The sequence below is a fragment of the Bremia lactucae genome, linkage group LG6 (assembly GCF_004359215.1).
Source record: "Bremia lactucae strain SF5 linkage group LG6, whole genome shotgun sequence".
Classification (NCBI taxonomy): domain Eukaryota; phylum Oomycota; class Peronosporomycetes; order Peronosporales; family Peronosporaceae; genus Bremia; species Bremia lactucae.
This window is the reverse complement of record NC_090615.1, coordinates 95,836-116,427: the sequence shown is the minus strand read 5'-3', so window position 1 is coordinate 116,427 and position 20,592 is coordinate 95,836. Positions and strand designations below refer to the sequence as shown.

Here is a 20,592-nt window from a genome sequence, read left to right as displayed (position 1 = left end):
ACAGGAGGACTTCAGTCTTAAATAGGTTTTTATCCTCTCGTGTACATATTGTAACCCTAAACCCAAGAATCTCTCGTTTGTGAAGAGTATGAAACAAAGTCAGAAGAATCTGCAGGCCTTTTGACGAAAGTTTTTCCTTAAACACAAGCAATGTGTGTAACTGCCCCGGGGGTTGAGGTTAACATCATCACCCTTAAAATAAAAGTATCAAATAAGATGCCCTAAAGTCCCTGGTCGATCGCGGGACGTCGAAAATTCTTATTAGACGCCAATCGCTAGACGACCGCAGACTCAAATTAATTGAGTGCGAGATCCCTATAACGAGGATGAGAGTGCGTCTAGCAACAGGCGCATCTGTGATAGGAAAGAAACGTGTAGATGGTATCCAAAACACGTTAAAGGGCAAACAGTACGATGATAATTTCATATCACGATTATGATTAAGTCTTCTACTTCATCCACTTAAACATTTATCATTGAAAAAGGGATTGATAAAAATGAATCTCCACTTTTAAATAAATCTATCGTACTTGATGTGGGTGACAATTGTGATGTCAACCTTGGAGGATCATGGCTCAGAAAGTACGAGCCATGTATAAATTGGCAGCATCTAGCCGTGACGATGCCTGTCTCTTATTCATCAGATGGTCAACTGATGAACGTCTTGGAGCGTTTACAACCGTGTGGATGTCCTACGAGAGAGTGCGATGGACTCACTTGTGAGTCGGTCGTTCAGATGACTGCACGAGACCTCAGTGTGAATACATAACACACTATGGAGTTAGATCCCGACGGCTGTGCACAAGCGCAGGCAGCGTCGAAGGTCCACCATTGTGACGTGGACATAATAAACGACAGCTGTGCACAAGCACAGGCAACGTCGAAGTTAAACCACTCGAATAAGTTGAGAGGAGAGGTACAAAACAGGATGCTTGCTTGAAAAGCAACATCCAAGAAAGTTTAAAGCGCCCGTCAATAAGGGACAATGCAAAAGTCCTTGATCGACTGAAGAGTCGATCGTAGAGGATCTCGCTGTCGTAAGCTAGAGGCAGTTGGGGAGGATACTCCCCAAATAGTTTCTGTGGAAATTAGTCCCCGGATATCTGTGGTCAAAGGTTGCCGGGTACCTTTGGAAATAAGTTCCATTGAGAAGACAAAGACAAAAAATATCTTCGTAAACAATGGATCAAGTATATGCGCTTATACACTTGATCTTATAGCGCCTCCGAAGTTAATGTCGGAGATAACTTAATTACCAACGCTTGAACCGAAACGGTTCTTGCGTGATTTGCGTATAACATCGAGCAGATCCGCGTACTTATCACATATGACAAGTACGTGGCCGATATTCGTTAGGCAATAGTATTTCCTGAGAACTAACGGGTTCTCAGCAGCTCATCGACGGACCAAACTGTCCTCGACGAAACGACTCGGACTGAACGTCTTACGACCCAATCCTGAGAGTCTTTCAAGACAGGCCCTTCATATAAGGATTTATTTTAGAATCTGAGGATGTCTTCTTTGAATCAGTACCGGGCGAGTTGCCTTAGGATAAAGGCACTCGACACAATCGACCTAATTCCAGGTTCGAAAGACTGTGTCATGAAGCAATGGCCATTGCCTCGTGAACAAGTATTAGCGTCGACATATTCTATGATGATTGCTTAGCACCACGCGGCCATGTGAGGAAATCAACATCCCCACATAGCTCTCCGACCTTCTGAGTGCGTAAAGCAACAGGAGGGTGGCGGATTGTTCATGCGTTTAATAAATTGAACGCTGCAACGGTACCGGCTTATTCGCCGATATAACGAAAAGACGTCACCATTGACGGTATGACAAGGAGTACTATCTTTTTCGTCATTCGATCAGTTGGATGGAATCTATCAGATTCTTATGCGTGAACAAGATATCCCGTTCACAGCAGTAAGCATATGCTATGGGAGTGGCTAGTCATGCCACAGGGAATTAGTAGTGCCCCTGCGACACTTAACAGATGCGGTGTACGCAATTGGGTATGTTTTACATTGTGACCGACCTTGTGTATGTGATGCACCTGAGGGGTAACATTAACTGTCATGACAGCTAACGAGGATGACGGCTAGCGTCGTCCAAAATATACGGGATTTTAAATAATACGCTGGCAATACATATCAGTGCATATCTACAAAGATGGCATTTCTGATTAAATAAAACATGTACTATTTAATACGATTAAACATAAATTAGTCTGAAAAGTACTTTCGAGTTGACAAACGCGCACGTGGAGCCGGATTACCGCTCGCGTGACGTCACTGCAACTAAGGTTTCTAGTTCGTTGGGTGAGGTCGCTTAGGCGCCCACCATCAACCTCCTTGTACGTGATAAAAGACGATTAATTGCTACCTCACTGTGCTCAAAAGGATTGTGCTAGTAGTGCGTAGCAGCTTTAACTTGCGCCCGACTACACTTAAAAGCACTTAAAAAATTTCCCACGACCCACATCTCTGAGCGTGTCAGTGAGGATGAGCCTCAATATTTATTGGGCTCATTTCCCACACCCCTCCGAACATCATCGGGAGGTGGCTGGGCTTTTGGCACAGGGACTTGACTTGGTGAACAAGTTCTAGCCAGGCTCTTGGGCAGTCCTCCTGAGCAACATGTTGCTCAGTTGGAGCAGTTTGAGGCATTCGTGCTCGGACAGCAAAGGGCCGTGTCCGAGGCACAGAGCCATGCTGGGGCGGAGTCCGTTATTAAGCCTCAGAATGAGCTTAGGAAAGAGCAGGCTCGGAACGAGGCTCTCAACAGGACTATTAAGATGCTCTCCGTCCGGCCGCATCAGACAAGGCCCATTCGGATGGACTCGCCTAAGCTTGATGGAACTGCAGCGCACACATTTGCCCACTGGCTTTAAGGCATGAAGTAATTCGGTGAGGCGCAGCTCATCGAAGACATCACCCGGATGGTGTCTTTCGCCATGTCGCATCTGCGCGGTAAGGCCTCAGAGTGGGCCGCCGAACGACGAAGTGTTGCTTTAGGCGCGCTTCTTTGGAGCGCGACAGGCGAAGCGATCTCTGCAAGGATATGGGCAGGAGATGCGCTCGCTGTCGGCGTCCAGTCGTGTGGGTACGATAATGGAACATAAAAAGGTGCCAACGTTCATGAATGGACTGTGGCACGGCCCATCGCGACAGGCTCATTTTAAACGGTGCCATCAACGATGGAAGAGGCAATCCAAATTGTCTTGGTTAAGTAGCAATCCTTCAACAATGCTTCGGCGACAGCTTCGTATAAGCCGTTGGCCCAGAGGTCAAATACCCCTCCCATGAAGCTAAGCAATGCAGACATAGTCTGTTTTAACTGCGGCAAGCACGGCCATATGATGGCTTGCTGCTATGTCCCTGCTGGTGAGAAGACGCCCAGCAAGAGGACTCTTTTCTGAAAGGGCGATGGCTAGAACCAGCGAGCGAGATACATGAGTTCTGTATCGACTGCTGAGGGGTCGAGAAATACAGGAGCGCAGTAGGGGCTGGATGTCCTACTGACGCGGACTCTGAAGCTACCCCAAAATTCAGAATTATCGAACAAATGAAGCATAATCCCTATGGTCTTAAAATTTCGGACCTCAACGATACTGGTCTATAGCGCTCGAGTACGAGGCTATGACCAGGTGATGACCCTTTTCGTGGATTCGGATGTATCGCTGAATGTTGTAAACTCGCGGCTTATAAAGAGAGACCCTCGATGTTTGAGTCGCTTTGGACGGGAAGCGAGAAGAGGCGACCGTTTGTTGAGCGAACGGCGCGCTCATTAAGTCTGAGGGGTTTCAAGTAGAACTTGCCTACAGTTGTAGTAACTTGTTTTGTAATTAAAAGTTGACAGTGCTAGGTACGGAGAGTCCGTATGACCTTACCTAGGCATGCCATGGTTGGCAAAACACCAACGACGGATAGACTGGTGTACACGCACAGTTGCTAACTCTACGCAGGACACCGGACAGGATGTTATCCTGCGAGAGGCATATGCAACTGATGTCGTGTCAGGCGTAGTTGAGGGTGCGTTGACAAGATGCCAAACGTTACCAGGTCCTTTGATGCCTGGTGTAGTAGATAGTGTACCGACGGAAAGTCAGGTGCAACAAAGTCCTACCCAGCTCGTAGAGAATGGGATAGCGGAAAGGACGATGACAAGTAGTCATGCGTCCGAATATCCAGAGCCGAGCTGGTGGCGGTAGACAGCGAACTGAAAGGAAGTCAAGCGTCGCATTTATCGGCACAGTGCCTAGAGCTTGGTGTGGTTGGAAGGGGTGTGGTAGCTTGGAGAGAAACGGCACCCACTTCCCAGTCAAAAGTCGTGTTTACTTGGAGAGCCTCTGATATCCAAGATAGGTACATTCAGGACGAACAATGTTGCCTGCTGTTGGATCACTTCGTTGAACATAAATTTAACCTTCCCTCTCACGTGAAAGCTAAGTTTAAACGCTTAAGCTTCATCGATGGCCTGTTATGGCATCAGCTGTCACCTTGTGATTCCTTTAAAATATATGTGCCTCATGACATAGACCTCAAGGTGGGTATCCTTCATGAGCTCCATAATGCGCCATCGAGTGGGCATCGGGGCCGTGAAAATACATTTAAGAAGCGACGAAAAGAATTTCGGTGGTTACGTCTATATAAATGGGTGGCCATCTATATTCGCTCTTTGCGAACCGTGTCTGCGCGTTAAGCCTGCACCGTTTAGCGTGCCCATTGAAGCCGCTACCGATTCCAACGGATTGTTGGAGTCGGTAAGTCTGGACTTCATGTTTAGGATGCCGCCCGACCACAACGGTCGGATGGGGCTTGTCGTCTTTGTAGACAGACTGAGGAAAATGGTGCATTTGAAACCATGTAAAACATCGATCACAGGCAAGAAGGCAGCTGTCTTGTTCCTAAATCATATATACCGACTACACGGGATACCGAGTTCATAGTATCGGACCGGGATCCACGTTGTACGTCTGGTTTTTGGTGTCATGTGTTCGAGCTGCTAGGTAGCGAGATCCATATGTCGAACCGCAGACTATCCCCAGAACGATGGCCAAACATAGGTGCCAATCGGATCGTGGTGGATGTATTACGCACGAAAGCGACTTTAAAGGAATGGAGCAAACAATGGCTTTTACTAGAATTCGCTATAAATAATAGTGTCCACGCCAGTACGGGTGCGGCACCGTATATTATACACGGACTGCGCCATAGCTGACACTTGTAAAAATGTATCCTCGCGTCGCAGCCCGAGTCTTAATGGAGGAGGGTCCCTCACAGTGCCGGTGCAATGGAAAAGAAACATAGTTTAAAACCTTGGCCTCGCGACCCTGCCAGTTAAGCAGCGGTCACGACACCTAAACATGTCAATTAAACTACGTCCTATGACCGACATCTCTGCGGTGTCATAGGCGAGTTTAATGCAGAAAGCGTGAGCGAAGCTCAACGCTTTGTGGATGAGCGATTAGCCATCACACGAAAATTTTGGGACGCGATGGCTAGCGCACAGGATAAACAAAAATAATATGCTGACCAAAATGGTCGCAAAAACAATGAATTTGATAAAGTACTGTTAAGAACTACTCTACCTAAACATGCAAGTTATGTAGTACCTGGAAGTACTATGAAATTATTGCCGCGTTTCATCGGGCCGTTTACGGTGGTCGAGATGGTTGGAGTCTTAAATTATAGGCTCACCCTCCACCCATATATGAATACGCACCCCATATTTTACGTGGGTCGTCTAAAACGGTATGTTGATCCAGGAGAAATCATATACCCATCCGTCTAAGGAGACCGATGGTGACGCCGACTGTGAGTCGAGCGTCGATCTAGTGAGGGAGACGGGGAATGTGAAAACTTTCAGCCGAATGACTCCTCAGACCACGATACGGACCTAAAGAGCGAGGAATATCACGCGCGTGACGCGGATCACTCAGCATCAAGATTTTTTAAAGATCCAGCCACATTTTCTTCCTTACCCTGGCGATCCTTCGCGCGGACATCGTGACGATCCAAAGTCAGGCGCGAGACTTGACTTACGAGATTCCGGATCCTTCATTGAGCAGCGCTCGGCGCTTGCAACTGAACGGAAGCGAAATAGGCTGCCGCGAGAAGGTGGGCGAAATCGCAGCTCCTATCGGGCGCACCTGCGCTGATGGATGCTGCTGATAACCAACGCTTCCTTGTTGGAAGTTTGATTTGCCCACCTCTCCGTGCAGCAGAAACATCAAATTCTCGTCCAGTGGAGAAGACACCCAAAGCGTTTTGACAATTCCATGGTACTCTTGGGAACCGGTCGACGCGCTGCGCGTCGACGAACCGGACCTGGTGTCTGCCTACGAATAGGAGCACCAATTGTCGCCCCGCTATTTCTGTATGGACTAGCAGGATCGGCGTGATGAAAAGAAACAGGGGTACAGAGACGTCCATGATTTCTGTCACACGCAAGCGAGCGAAGTTAATTCGCTGCGACCGTTGTTTCGCCCCATCGGAATGTGGCTGGAAGCGGAGCGGGAGCTTGGCTTCGTATTGGTCGATTGACGCATTTGAATACAACACGACCGGGATCGGGAAAACACGATCTAGTGATTTCCCCTGAGCCTTCCACGAATTATTAATGCCATAATGATAATGTGCACCTAGAGTAGCGCGCTGTAGGAGCGACGCTCTCCTTCCGTTTTAATAAGGCCATTCGGATAGACGTGGCATTGGTGGTATGCTATCAGTCACAAGCCGCGTTCAATACGACTGGCTTGTAACACCGACTGGAAACGTTCACGTGCCGTCGGTGGAGTTTGCGCTCAGGCTCTTCTGCGTCAGACCCATTGTGAATGATGGTCCGAACGACAGGTGTTGTGGTTCTACCCAACTGAGAAGCAGCTGCGCGTTTATGGGCAGCGCTTTCACAGAAGGTCGCTGCGCTAGTTAGCGCAGACGACGGAACAGTTGCTTTGTTGACGTAAGGCAAGTTGACCTTCGCAACGTTGGGCGTCTCCATGTTAGGAGCAATGGTTGAAGTTTGGATAAGCAGTAAAGCGCCATCGTCTTTCCTCATAAGCTCGCTGTGCTATTCGAGCATCAGCGATAGAATCCTTACGAAGCAGGCCACTGCTTCTCTACCCCAGCAGGAATCCACTTGCTGACTCGGTTTTGTCTTTGTCCTCAGTGCGGCCGGAGCGAACTGTGAAGTTGTCATCCTCCTCATTCGTGAGACCATTATTGCTCTCATTAATATTATTGTTTTCGATGCTGAGTCTTTCAGCATCGTTCCATCAAAGTCAGTAATAGCATTATTGTTATTACTGAGCTTTACCATTGGCCCTGAAGTCAATGCGTGATGAGCAAGAGCTAGAAAGTTCTTTGCTTGAGCGAGCCCTTCCCTTATATAAGAGAAACTCTCAAACAAGGTGGGTTTAAGTGGATGGCGTAAGCCATCACGTAAAACGATGTATGCTTTTTAGAAGCTTGCACTGATTTATTGATGAAAAAATCTACCATCGGCATGAACACGCTCCAACTCTTAAAATCGTGGACGTATCTGCGAAGTATCTCTTCTAGGTTATGGTTTGCACGCTTCGTCTAACCATCTGTTTCAGGATGTTCAGAAACTGACATTTTCAACTGTGTTCCAAGTAAATAGAACACAGTTTGCCAAAATACCGCCGTGAATCTAGGGTCTCGATCTGAGACCAGTTTGTGGGGTAACCCATGAAGTCGAAATATCCTGACAAAAACAATGACACGAGCACAGCCTTTGGCTGTGATCGACTCCGGTACTGCAGCAAGATGTACCATTTTGCTGAAACAATCAGCAAAAACAAGTATACCAATGTTGACATGTTCGTCGTGAAGAAATTCGAAGACAAATTCCATGGATACAATTTTCCAACAATCTGCCGAAACAGGCAGAGGTTGTAACAGCGTACAGGACGAAGCACTGGGCTCCACCGTTGACAAATCTTGCAAGCACATATGTGCTTGCTGACGCCAGTAGAAGTCGCGACTTGTCGTGAAATAGGCTTCTCACGTCCACGATGACCACTTATTGATGCATCGTGGCACTCATACATGATGCGTAAACACAAATCATTATGGTGAAGATGACGACACGAGGTGTATCGCCAGCAACAGCTGTGTAATATAATACATAAACCCATTGCGTGTTGTGTATTGATCGGTTGAGGATCTATTGAATTTTGAAAATCCTTTTAAGACTGTTGGTATGCATTTCTAAGGTAATTCATCAACCCTTATAGAGCCTTATCTTCGTGATAAGCTTTTTTAATGTCGTCGAGTAATGCTGACGACGGAACATTTATTGTTGCAATAGTGGCCTTTTGCTCACCGTCGAACTGCGCAGCGTGCACAAAATCGGGCCGGCGCGAAAGGGCATCAGCGACGACGTCTTCCTGGTTCATACTTCACGGAGAAATTATACTCTGCGAAGAAAGACAATCATCTTGCCATTCTTTGCGAGAGGTGTAGACTGTTTACGGCCGTTTGTAATGACGCATGATTCGTATATACAATGAATGGTCTATCTCCCAAGAGATAGACCCTAACTTAATTAGTGCGTATTTCAATGCAAGGAGCTCCTTGTCATGCATTGGATAGTTGGGATCAGCTGGTTGAAGCTGACGCGATTGATAACAGATGACGCACTCTGCGCCGTCAGTGTCATATTGCATTAACGCACAGCCGATTGCGAAATCGCTGACGTCACAGACCATATGAAATGGTCGGTCCTGATCCACAATCGCCAGGATTGGCGATTGCATCAAGCTTCGCTTAATACTCAAAAGAACGCTGACAATTAGCGTTTCATGACCACTTTACTTTTTTCTTCAACAAAGAAGAAATATGTACTGTCATTTCGTGCAGGTACGCCGCTAACCCCAGAAACTTTCGAAGTCCCATTACATAGACTGGGTCAGGCCAATCCGTGATCGCCATGATCTTTTCTGGATCCGGGCTGGTGGGTCTAATAACTTTACTTAAGTAAATGACCGTCTTCTTAAGTACACGTTGTGTACTTAACGGAGATTGTGTAACAAAGGGCAACTATAGCCTCCTACAGCTCGGCAACACCTCGCTTGATGGATATGCTCACGAAAAAGCTAAGAGTCGATTGTCAATGTATCTGTGCGCTTTATGGACAGAATACATACAACTTAACCGGAACTTACAGGGTCAAGCCATCATTAAACGTAGTTAGATTAGTGTTGTACCAGCTGAAGCATTGGGGACAGGTCAAAAGAGGAGTAACTTAGTGGAGTGACTTCATGGATGTAGATGAGTATTCTTTATAGCTGCTCCAAGAAATCTTTGTCGGGGGCAGCGGTGACAGGCAAGATTTTCGGTTTACGCTTTGCGTTAAGCAGAGTCGCAGTTTAAGCAACGCGATGGCGTACCATTTCTCATGGTCTTTTCGCTTCAACAATGGGTCTCCTCAGGGCTTGCCATCTGCCTTTGCACGTGTAGAAGCTGCTTCAGCAGAGGCGGGACCAGGACGCAAGTGCAGTGTACAAGATGACAGGACATAACGCCCGAACCTGTCGACAGCGCGCAGCTAAACCCTCCTAGTATACCACATCATATAGTCTGTATCTACAATCATGGCAAGATTGCGTGTTAAGATTATGCTGTCGTTTTCTGCTGTTGACATAGTGCGGCGGTGGTGGCGGTAGTGCGGTAGCGATGCCGCAAAAAGAGATTGTGACGTGATTTTATTTAGAGAATTGAACCAATGAATGGGGGGGCTCTGGTTATCAAAAAGGGTGGGCGCTCCCGAATGGCGCTCTTTGTTATATTTTATATTCCCTTATCTTTATTAATTATTTTTCTTTATAGTTCCAATATTACCAAATTTGGTAATATTGACGCAATAAGACGTTAGTTCTATTGATTGGCTGTTATAATTTTAAATCAGCCCCGCCAATCGTTTCAAGGCGCGATTAGGCGTAGCGCAAGGACATAGTCATTTTAATTTTACAAAATTAGTAGTGGATAGAAGATCGTTACGTAGTAAACTTAATGTATTAATACAATTTTAGTTTTTCTCTATTTCAAGCCTTACTCTAGACCCTAGAAGCTAAATATTCTTAGCTTTATAGAAACCTTCCTCCTTACCTGAAGTTTCGAGGCAATGTAATCAGTTTAGCTATCTAGTACTGCTATCAGTACTAGTGAAAGGTGCCCCGTTACATAATGTATTTAACGGGACGTTTCGTTTGTTATGGGGCACCTTTTGCTAGTACTGACAAGATGACACTTTCCTTGAAATTGCAACCTTCCCTGTAACAACAACTATATCAAAACGTACACCCTTGCTCCCCTCCCACACGATTGCAAATGCTTCTCTTGCTGAGGGTTAAGCTGCTGTAAAGGCCCATGCAACATGAGAGGAATATATCGTTGTTGTCAAGCGTACCAAGACGGTTGGCAACAGGAAGGAAGGCGATGTGAAGGTGGTATACCATTAGTGCTTACAATCAAACGCTCCACACAGTGGCCCATGCGAGCGTATGAGGCCAAGTCGGAGCAGTGGCTGTCCTTTCAGAGCCAACATACGCAATCAAGAAACTTAATGGCTTGTTGAAGTTACCAACGCTGAACACAACCATAAGGCGTTTGCGCATCCGAGCGCGCATCCGCAGGGACGCACTGGCATGCTCACACCAGAACAAAACCAAAGTGTATTGGTTTTTTACGTGCACTTGTTCCAAACAGCCGTATCACCTCCTCAATTCGACAGAATGAAGGTGTTATGCTGACAGGCCAAGAGAAGCATGTGCAACTGTGTGTGGGGGGAGCAGGGGTGACTTGGTCTCCAAGGTGATCCTGTGCGAGGAGAGACGCGAGGCCGGCCAACAGGGTCAACACGCCGCTTGCCATCCGCGTTTGAGCTCGCAGATGCAGCTGCTAATCCTGCAACTCGTCGACGCTGTGGACGGTGTTCCCAGTCAGGGCACGATGCACGTACATGCCACACAGTTTTAAATTTAGATATATAACCAGTAGAGAATCTAGAAGTAGCAGATGTGTAAATTAGACCATTTTTGCACACATTAGGCAGCAATTACATATCCCTATGATGTTGCATGGGCTTTTACAGCAGCTTGACCCTCAGCAAGAGAAGCATATGCAATTATGTGGGGGGAGCAAGGGTGTTCATTTTGATATAGTTGTTGTAACAGGGAAGGTTGCAATTTGAAAAGGTAAGTGTCGTCTGGGTGTTGAAATTCTTACAGTTGCGTTCATTCTCTTTGACCAATCAGAAGCAGAATTTTCTGTACCTCACCTCTACCTGTAGCCAATCAGAAGGGTGAATTACAGCCAATCAAACTTAATTTGGGGGGTGCACGGTTAACGTTTGGGTGGTGGATGGATAACGCTTCCCTAAAACTAATGTCTTATTGCGTCAATATCACCAAATTTGGTAATATTGGAATTCTTAAGTCGAAATTAATAAAAAGACAATGTATGTTGCGCTTTTTTATATATTTCCTCTTATAGGAAATAATATTTAGTATTTGTCTTATAAGAAATGATATTTATGAAATGGCACACCCGTTACACAGTCACTTCCAAACGACAAACACCGCTTTTTCTATAAGTTTGTAAAGTTGCAGTAACATTTTTAGCGATGCTTTGTCTACACGCAACTTCACGCGTTTAAATGCTTCGATATTTTAGTTTAGCATGCAATATCACGTGTATTACTGCACTTTGCATGTTTCAGCTTCATCTTCCGCTTCAACCTTTGAATTCTTATTAATATCGATGTCCATACGTGCACAGCCGTTACTAGCGGCATCGTAATGTTTAAGTTCACATTTCTGACCGTCTTTTTGATCTCTTTTAATTAATCCAGTCTCTCGAATCACTGGATTTGGCACCACCGCCCTAGTCTTAGCACCATTCCCGCTTCCTGCTAACTGACAGCTACAACGAAAGCTGTTGGCCACACCAGCAAAGTAGCAATGGTTGCACAAGTCGCAGTGCAAGTTGCGGTGATCGCCACAACGCCGACACTTGGCACAATGGCGGCGTGGCTTCTTCGAGTCAGGACACAATCGGTTATTGCACCAAGAATATGTAAATTGCGTGTCACAGTAGGGACATGCAAAACCGTTTTCCACGGTATGTTTAACTTGTACGACGCCACCGCCTTCTTCGCAGCACTCGTAGCTAATTGTCGAGTCAAGAAGCTCCTGCATATCCTTTATTTTTGAGAGGTGTTGCATCATACATTTGTCCGACACCACCAGCTGAATGTCAATGCCCTCTCGAGCCATCGGAATGAATGGATTCGCACACAATACGCACTTGCATTGCACACCACACACAAGTCCAGCCTTCACACATGCACAGCGGGCATTACGGCATTTGCCTGTGCATTTGCAGCGCATTACATCGTCCTTTCCATCAATCTGCGAAGCCGTTGACACAGATGAGACACTTCGCTGCTGGTGAAGCAAGGTAGCTTCCACGCGACCATTTCCTTCGTGCAAAGCCTTTTTAAAAGGACGTCGGCCAGCTGGTTCCCGGACCTTCGTCCCATATTGGACCGAACCAGCTTCTCTTTCAATACCGCTACTGCCAGTTTGAGGCATAGAAGAAGACGCAACTAAAATTTGGTTGCCGTACTGGACATACTCCGGCGAAACAAGGGCTTTGCGCTTGTTTTTGTCATCTGCGATTTCTTGTGTGGTAAGCTGTCGGTGCTGGCGTGTGCTTGGCTGTATAGCAGTTGGCCCATGCGAAGATACTGTACATCCAGGTGGAAGCTTTCCGCTATTGGCGTTTGCCACTGGATCAGCAGCATGAGGCCCGTGTTGAGGAATTACACGCCACTTTGCCCGCTCTTTGGAGACTTTATCCGCGCATGACTCATTGTACGCTTTCCAGTCAATAATGTCGCTAGATGATATCCTAGACAGTGGCATCATCGATCATGATTAATTAAACCAGTTGCACTTTGTAGTATCATGATAAAGTTAATCCGCACCGAGGAAGTTCATCGCCTTTTGTCGAAGCGAATTCGTCTACTTGAGTGCTACATCCAGCACCACCTGTAATTCCTCCGATGCCACCAACGCTTGAAGAAGAGCCACTTCCAGCAGTGTAGAGAGTAGCAGGGGAAATGAGGCCTGTAAGGCTTTCAGTGCTTGTCGAGGGAATCAGTGTTTGTAGCCAGCTAATCGTCGCCGGCGACATGGACGAGCCGTTTAAAAGACCAATAGGCGAGATATAATCCATGCCGCTGTGGATGGTATTCGCGGAGGTCGAGCGAGGTAACTGCACTTTTTGTGACGCTCCAATGCTGGATGCTGCAGATGGCGGCAGTCCAGAGCCAAGATTGCCAACATCGACCTGCTCTAGTTGTTCCTGCTGGTGTTGCAGCACTAAATACGATTCATTTGCATCAAGTGATCCCAAAAGGTCAATCACTTCACCCAGATCATTGTAGACTGGCTTTCCACTATTTTCCCTATGCGAGGCCGGATTGCAAATATTTTCTGGTGTAGGTTGACGTGATTCAAGACTTTCTGGCTGCACAAGCTGTGTGTGCTGCGTCTCGAGATCGCTTCCAGAAGGTGGTGTAATGATAGATGTGTCTAACAAATGAAGTACATGTTGCATTTCCTCCTCCATTTCCCCTGTTTCTATTTTTGGCGCGTAGGATTATAATAATTTCTTGCCGACTATCCTGTAAGACAAAACATTTTGACCACTTGTTGTGGCAATGGTTCACATGTATTAATAGTTAATTAACTAAACTCTTACCCACTTCAGTAATTTTAATGTTAGACACAGTCGGTGCAGCAGTTTGAGGAGGCGGCGCTTTTTGAGAAGTGTAGTTTGTTCTTCTAAAAAAACGCAGCTTAAGGGTTGGGTTTATCAGTTCTTATCGAGATATCTCCATAGAAAGGATAAAGTTAGTGATGAGTTAGCAACAAAAGTGTTTATCTTATAACTTTCATATATATCCAACAAATGAATCCTTACATAGCATCTTGTAAAATCGAGTTCATGTACTTGAAATAATAAACAGCCCTCAATTTACTTTTGCACGCTTTTATTAAAAAGACAGAAGATGCATACAAAGGCAGCAGAGCAATTTAAACTATTGAGATCGTGCATACAATTGCGACGTCTATTATCATTCCCTTTTGTCGTTCTGTGTATGCCCCAATACAGTACATCTGTCGAGAGCTGCAAATTGCTTGCTAGGGAGCTAAAACTAGTCGTTTCATGGCATTAAAGAACGCATGTCAGTCCATTACTGCGCCCAAACCCTCAGTCTTAAAATTCGCTATCCGTAACAGCGACAGCGTGGGGCACTAGTAACGGAAGTAAAGCCCAGCGTCTTCACGCTCGTTGCTTTTTGGCGCTAATCCCGTCTCGCCCACATCTCGTAAAATTTTAAAGTGCTCCTCGTCAGCTTCGTACTCCACAAAGCTTTTCGCGCACTCTTGGGCATGTTTTTCAGCTAGCTGCGAGTACTCGGACGAGCATTGCTGCATAAATTGGATCTCCTCAATGGTAAGATCACGTAAGTAGCGCGCAGGAACACCTGACCAAAGCTGGCCTGAAGGAATTTGCTTTTCATAGGTGACAATTGATCCAGCGGTGACTATGGACTTGGCTCCGATAACAGCACCGTCCAAAACCTGAGCGCCCGTGCCAATTATGCAATGGTCGTGAATCGTGCAGGCGTGCACAATGGCAGCTGGGCCCACGGTCACATTGTTGCCGATTATAGTAGGGATGTCCTTATTGATTTTGGCCACGTGTACGACAGCTTGATCCTGAATATTTGTGTTCTCACCAATAATGATGTAATTGACGTCGCCACGCACTGTGGCATTGTACCAGATCGAGCTTCCGTTACCTACTTTTACATCCCCAATAACCGAAGCATTTGGCGCCACAAACACGCCGTCTCCAAACTTTGGCGAGCGCCCCAAATTCTTGATGGCACGAGTAGAAGGGTTTACTACAGGGATAAAACAAAAAATGGATAAATACATAACTAGTCAACACATAGCACGTTTCTACCTTAAAAAAACTTACAGTGCTCCGTGTAAGTTAACTTTCCCTCAAGCGAAACGCCGACGCGGTCGATTGTCTGCCCGAGAGATCGGATGGCCTTGCCTGCCTTACGTAACAACATGCCTTTCGAGCCTTTTATTCGTGCGGTTAAGGGAGTAGCACCCTCACAAATCATACATATGTTGTGATTGGACATTTTGATACCATCAAAGTGCATCGATTCGAGATGTGCAACAAATGACCTTAAAAACTACAATGATCGTCGAAGTGTTGCGCGACTTCGATTATTCCGTGCGGGTAAATCTGGCCAACAGCTCAGTTTGCGGAGACCGAATCGCCTCCGTGATTCTCAAGCTTCGCCTGAAAAATAGCCAAGGATTAGAGCGGCAGGTTGTCGAGTAATCCGCCCATACACGAATGTAATTATAACTCGCTGCTGCTTACTTAGGTTGTGCTGGAGCTAACTGACAAACAGCTTACGCATCTCCTCGAAGACTTTGGTTCCATACATCAGAAATTGTTTGAAAGCGCGCGATGATAAATAATTGAGATAGGAAACATCCATTATTATCTCTATTCGCTTCTTGCCTAATTAAACTAGCTCGATCTCCTAAGTTTTTAACGATTGGTTCGAGGTATCACTTCACTACTTAGAAGGCTGTTGAGAAGCACCTTAATCGTCCATAAAGAAGAAATTTCCCGAGCTCTTCTGCTCGACATCCTTTACCGAGTCGTATTTGTTGATACGAGGGCGAAAGTTAGTCGGGTCACGTCGGAATGTGATTTCTAGTTGCTTCAAGAAAGTATTCATACCGGTTAACAGACTCTGAGGGCAGTGGGCTGTACACTCGATACCCGGGTTACCGTCATACACAACAACGCGGTCCGCAAGATACGTAGCCATTATGAAATCGTGCTCCACAACAAATGCCGTTTTCTTGGAATGTATAATGAATCGCTTTATGACCTTGGCGGCGATAATTCGCTGCTCCGAATCCAAATAAGCAGACGGCTCGTCAATCAGGTAGATGTCAGCAGGCTTCCCAAGACACAGGATGATAGCCACACGCTGCAGCTCACCACCAGAGAGATGAGGCACGGCTTGATCGATAATATTGTCAAGAGCCAGCGGCTTGGTTACGTCCGTCGCGAACTGCGGGTGCACAATCGCCTCGCGAATGCGACGGTGCAGCAGCTCGCGCACCGTACCTTGAAATTTTGGCGCAATCTTCTGTGGCTTGTAGCTGATTGTAGATGCATCGTATCGAAGAGCACATTTCGACATAGCGTCGTAATCGCCAATCTTCTCGGCAGCCTCCATTTCGTCGGACTTGTGCAGACCAGCAAGCATACGTATAAATGTCGTCTTACCGGTCCCGTTCTCGCCAAGCATACAGATGATCTCCGAGTTCGTAAAGTCACCAGCCTCAACATGCAGCTTAAATGCAGTATCATTCTTTTTCTTTAACATGGTTTTTGTCATGGCGGGATAGTTAAATGAATTGGCATCGCCTTCGCCCGTGCCAAATTCGTCAGCATTCTGAGAGACCTTAAATGTAAGCTCTTCCGTTCGAAATCGCAAATTTTCGGTGGGCACAAAGCCTGAAAGAAAAATGTTGATACCTTCGCGCACGCTAAAGGGCATGGTGACGACACCATAGGCTGAAGGAGTTCCATAGAGCACACAGATAAAGTCGGAGAGGTAGTCCAGTACACTCAGATCATGCTCGACACAAATGACGTACGAGCGGCCGTTGTCGTCCACCATAGAGCGGATAACCAAAGCGGCCTTCAGTCGCTGACGAACATCCAAGTACGAGGACGGCTCGTCAAACATGTAGATGTCGGCTTTCTGCACGGCCACAACAGCAATAGCGAATCGCTGTAACTCCCCACCAGACAGGTTTTCAATTTCACGGTCCTGTACGTGCGAAAGATCTAGCTCACTCAAAAAATGATCAAGCATTTCTTGCTTTTCGCAACGAGCGGATAAAATGTCCCGCACTGTGCCCTTTACAGCTTGAGGGATTTTGTCCACATACTGCGGCTTGGTAATAGCCTTTAGGTTGTCCTCGAGGATACGCGTGAAGTAATTCTGTAGCTCCGAGCCCCGAAAATGGGTCAGGATCTCCTGCCACTCGGGTGGCGCATCAAACTTGCCGAGATTAGGCTTCAGCTTGCCTGCAAGGATGCGAAGCGCTGTTGACTTACCAATACCGTTCGTGCCCACAAGACCGAGCACCTGGCCGGGGCGAGGCATGGGCAGCCGGTGGAGCTTGAATGTATTGGCACCATAGCGATGCGTTGTGTTGCTCTCAAGATCTTTAGGCAGATTAATGATATTAATGGCCTCGAACGGACACTTTTTTACGCAGATGCCGCATCCGATGCAGAGCTGCTCCGAGATGAACGCCACCTTGCTCTTGGGCGATACCTCAATACATAGCTTACCCATGCGCACCACAGGACATGACTTTTTGCACTCCTGACGGCATTTTTTCGGCTTGCATTTGTCACTGCTGACGATAGCGATACGCGTTAGCTTGTCGGACATCTTAGCTTTTTTTCCTTTCTATTGGACTTGGCTGGCTGAAAACTATATCACATACTGGTAACACGTTAGATCTAATTTCTCCAACACAAAAAAAAAGCTCTCATGGCTAGAATTAAAATTATTTAACGTATTTGTCATTGCAATTTAAGTAGACAGATTATTGGTTGCCCAATTAACATTCTTCCGGTATTACGAACCAATCGTACACGACAAAATGAAATTTCAGAAAAATACGATATTAATTTGGAGTAATACCGGTAATCGTATGTCGCTGAGCCACGTTAACATGACTTCATGTTTGGAAGTTGTCTTACTGTTTCAATAATTATTAGCTGTGACGACAACAAACATTTGCGATTCGCCATGGGTCTCCAAGGCCAACAAACAGCTAGTTGTGAAAACAATGCTATTTGCATAAGATATTAATGATCAAATTCTCCAGCCTAATTATCTAACACCATAGAGGAGAGCGTCTCAGTGGCAGCAACGTCCCTTTGCTTTGAACTTGACACGACGAGTTGCGCCTGGTCCTTAAGTGTTGTCGCAGCAGGCTCGATCAGCGTAATGTTTTGCTCCAGCTCGCGAAGATCGCGCGCCTTAGCCTTGGACTTATTTTCCTTCATGCGATTCTTATAGAAGGCGACCTCGCGCTTTTCTTTTATTTGCGTTACTCGCTCGATAGCGTGTATAGTGGCGCCCATAAGCTCACGGTCATATTTGACAGCACGATTGCGCTGTTTGTCAAAATCAAAAGTCGTGTCCAGGGCCATTTCCTTGCCCGCTGATTTTCTGAAAGCTTTGGTCCATTTGACCTTGCGCGGGTTTCGTTTGCGGTTAAAATTCTTGTGGCATTTGGAGCGGCAAAAGCGGAAAATTTTACTGTCATTGCGCACAAATGTAATGCCATGACCAGGGTACACAGGGCTTGAGCAAAAGTAGCACGTATGAATCCTCATGTCACCTTTTGCTTTTTATTTCTGTCTTTTGCTTGATGGTACCGACCACCACTTTCAATGCGTGGACCACACTCAAAACGTCTTCGTAAGATAAAAGTAATACGGTACCGCCCTTATATTAACACCCGCTCTGAGATTGCATTCAGATTTTGCTAAATACAATTGTGTGTGAATGTACGCATGTATTTGCACGCGTTGATGTCCTAGGCTTCCTTTCTATCTATTTTATATAAACTTGTCCGCTGCTGTTCCCGTATCGCTCGAAAAGCTGTCCGTTATGGCAAATTCTAAGATGCTCAAAATCTTCATCGTAAGGGATGAACAGCTACCGAATCCTTGAGGAGAGGAGGTCGCTTAAAGCCATCGGGCCCTTCGCCACAGAGTCACGAAGGTCATCTGCAGTCAGTACGTCTTGCTTGACTTTAGCGGACGAATCTTGAACCGCATTATCGCGGTGTTGCTTGATGCGCACGGACACAGCCGTGAGGTTCAATTCTGTGACTGCTGACATCGTGCTGTCCTGAAAATTAGGTTGGCCATCCACACGGTTACCGGCGCTATCCTGCGGACCTGTACTGTCCAGGTCGTCTTCCTTGATGTCGTTAAACATTATTTGACCTGGCGGGCCACTATTAAGGTCGTTTTTAAGCGCAAGAACTTTCGGTGTGTCTTCAATGCCAACGTAGTTCCCTCGTCCAATGCTTGGGGTCTCTATGCTGATGGATTGTGGTGTGATATCTCCAACAGCAAAGCTGGCATCATTCGCAGTGACCCCCTTGCAATCCATGCTTCGTCTGCATACTGGACCAGCAAATTGAATAGGGCTCTCGCTCTTTCTTAGGAGTGCCGAGTCACGTCGCCCCCGAGTAAGAGCACTCAAGAAGGTGCTATTGCGTTTCTGACAAATAGTTGCTTCGAGCATACTTAGCATGGCGAATTCTTCTGCATCTTCGTCGCTAACCACGGCAGCTTCACCATTGGATTTCTTCGCAGTGCTCGTGAAGCTAAATACCCCCCCGTTACTTTTCGACTTATTTCGCTTATTGGCAATAGCCTCTGGGTTGCGGTCAATCTTGGAGCGCAGTGTCACAGAGCCGATTACTACGAGAGCAAGGGCAACAATGCCGCTGATGATAAGCACGCAGATGACTACGGTTGATAAACCTGAGCTACTCGGAGCTTCCGATGTCTCCGAGTACGGTGTAATGGCACTCGTCTGTAACAAGACTCGCACTTGAAGTAATACGGCGTAGTCGTAGCGCTTCAATTCTGGAGTGGTGCTAGGCAAAATCAAATGAGCCAGCAACGTGTACTGTCCTGGTTTATCAAATGAAAGCTCGGACGATTCAAATGCTGCCAGTCCCTGTGTAAAATTAAGCGGAACATTGGTCGTGTGTTCAGTCAACTGTGACCCCGATGTCACAGGGTGGCATTCCAAGCCGTCGCTACACGTCCGCAGTCGCGAAGCAACTATTTCAAAGTACTTCTGCGAGATCCGGTCCAGCCCGACGGCCAACTCGCTGATTCCGAATGCATTTTCTTCAAACGAGCCGTTTGACGTGAGGCGCTCGGTAGCATTCCAAACGATGTTTACCGATTCATACACGTGCACGTCGTCAGTGGGAATGGCGATGGAAAGCTTCAGTGGGCAGCCATTGCCCTGTGCACTTATCATGTTCACCAAAGACTTGTCCACGGTATTAGAGTATATGGATGTATCAACTTCCCAGCAGTACGTGGTGGTGCCATCCATCAAGAATTCTGATGAGGAAGGAGCATCCGTTGCTGCGGCAGCCACATTGGCGAGCATTACAAGCGTGAGAGCGGAAAGAAACCGAGGCCAACCACAAGTATCAGCAGCTAATCCTTTCTCCGAAGCATTTAATCGGCTTCGACACCTGTAGAGAGTCCTTTCGTTCATAATTGGCTTCTCTTCCGTGATGGATTAGTGAAGTTTGTTTAAAGCAATTATTAATATTACTTAGTGGTCGTCTTCCACTGCAACGATCACAGCTTA

General features: G+C 46.5%; 5 protein-coding genes across 5 annotated transcripts; 1 reads left to right on the top strand and 4 right to left on the bottom strand.

Annotated features, from left to right (window-relative positions):
- Nucleotides 1–10,773: 10,773 nt before the first annotated feature.
- Nucleotides 10,774–11,006, top strand: CCR75_005053 (uncharacterized protein; the record flags this gene model as incomplete). Its single annotated transcript, XM_067963138.1, is given in 2 exon segments — nucleotides 10,774–10,805; nucleotides 10,823–11,006. The coding sequence occupies 2 exon segments, from the start codon at nucleotides 10,774–10,776 to the stop codon at nucleotides 11,004–11,006; spliced, it is 216 nt and encodes a 71-aa protein (XP_067818755.1).
- A 719-nt stretch (nucleotides 11,007–11,725) lies between these two features.
- Nucleotides 11,726–13,664, bottom strand: CCR75_005054 (uncharacterized protein; the record flags this gene model as incomplete). Its single annotated transcript, XM_067963139.1, has 2 exons — nucleotides 11,726–12,941; nucleotides 13,018–13,664. The coding sequence occupies 2 exons, from the start codon at nucleotides 13,662–13,664 to the stop codon at nucleotides 11,726–11,728; spliced, it is 1,863 nt and encodes a 620-aa protein (XP_067818865.1).
- Nucleotides 13,665–14,071: 407 nt separating this feature from the next.
- On the bottom strand, nucleotides 14,072–17,701 carry CCR75_005055 (uncharacterized protein). Its single transcript, XM_067963140.1, has 2 exons — nucleotides 15,087–17,701; nucleotides 14,072–15,009 (listed from the first exon to the last, which is right to left on the bottom strand). Exons 1-2 carry the CDS (start codon nucleotides 15,280–15,282, stop codon nucleotides 14,354–14,356), a joined length of 852 nt encoding a protein of 283 aa, XP_067818864.1. The 5' UTR covers nucleotides 15,283–17,701; the 3' UTR covers nucleotides 14,072–14,353.
- A 307-nt stretch (nucleotides 17,702–18,008) lies between these two features.
- On the bottom strand, nucleotides 18,009–18,575 carry CCR75_005056 (uncharacterized protein; the record flags this gene model as incomplete). Its single annotated transcript, XM_067963141.1, has 1 exon — nucleotides 18,009–18,575. One exon carries the CDS (start codon nucleotides 18,573–18,575, stop codon nucleotides 18,063–18,065), a length of 513 nt encoding a protein of 170 aa, XP_067818863.1. The 3' UTR covers nucleotides 18,009–18,062.
- A 325-nt stretch (nucleotides 18,576–18,900) lies between these two features.
- CCR75_005057 (uncharacterized protein) lies at nucleotides 18,901–20,385 on the bottom strand (the record flags this gene model as incomplete). The annotated part of the gene is made up of 1 exon (XM_067963142.1): nucleotides 18,901–20,385. One exon carries the CDS (start codon nucleotides 20,383–20,385, stop codon nucleotides 18,901–18,903), a length of 1,485 nt encoding a protein of 494 aa, XP_067818754.1.
- Between the last annotated feature and the right edge of the window lie 207 nt (nucleotides 20,386–20,592).

What these genes read in the sequence shown, in the direction of transcription:
- CCR75_005055 (XM_067963140.1), bottom strand. Translation starts at nt 15,282, where the DNA reads ATGCACTTTGATGGTATCAAAATGTCCAATCACAACATATGTATGATT. An exon ending in GTTAACTTACACGGAGCACT is followed by an intron (nt 15,010 to 15,086) that starts GTAAGTTTTTTT and finishes TTATCCCTGTAG; the next exon opens with TAAACCCTTCTACTCGTGCC.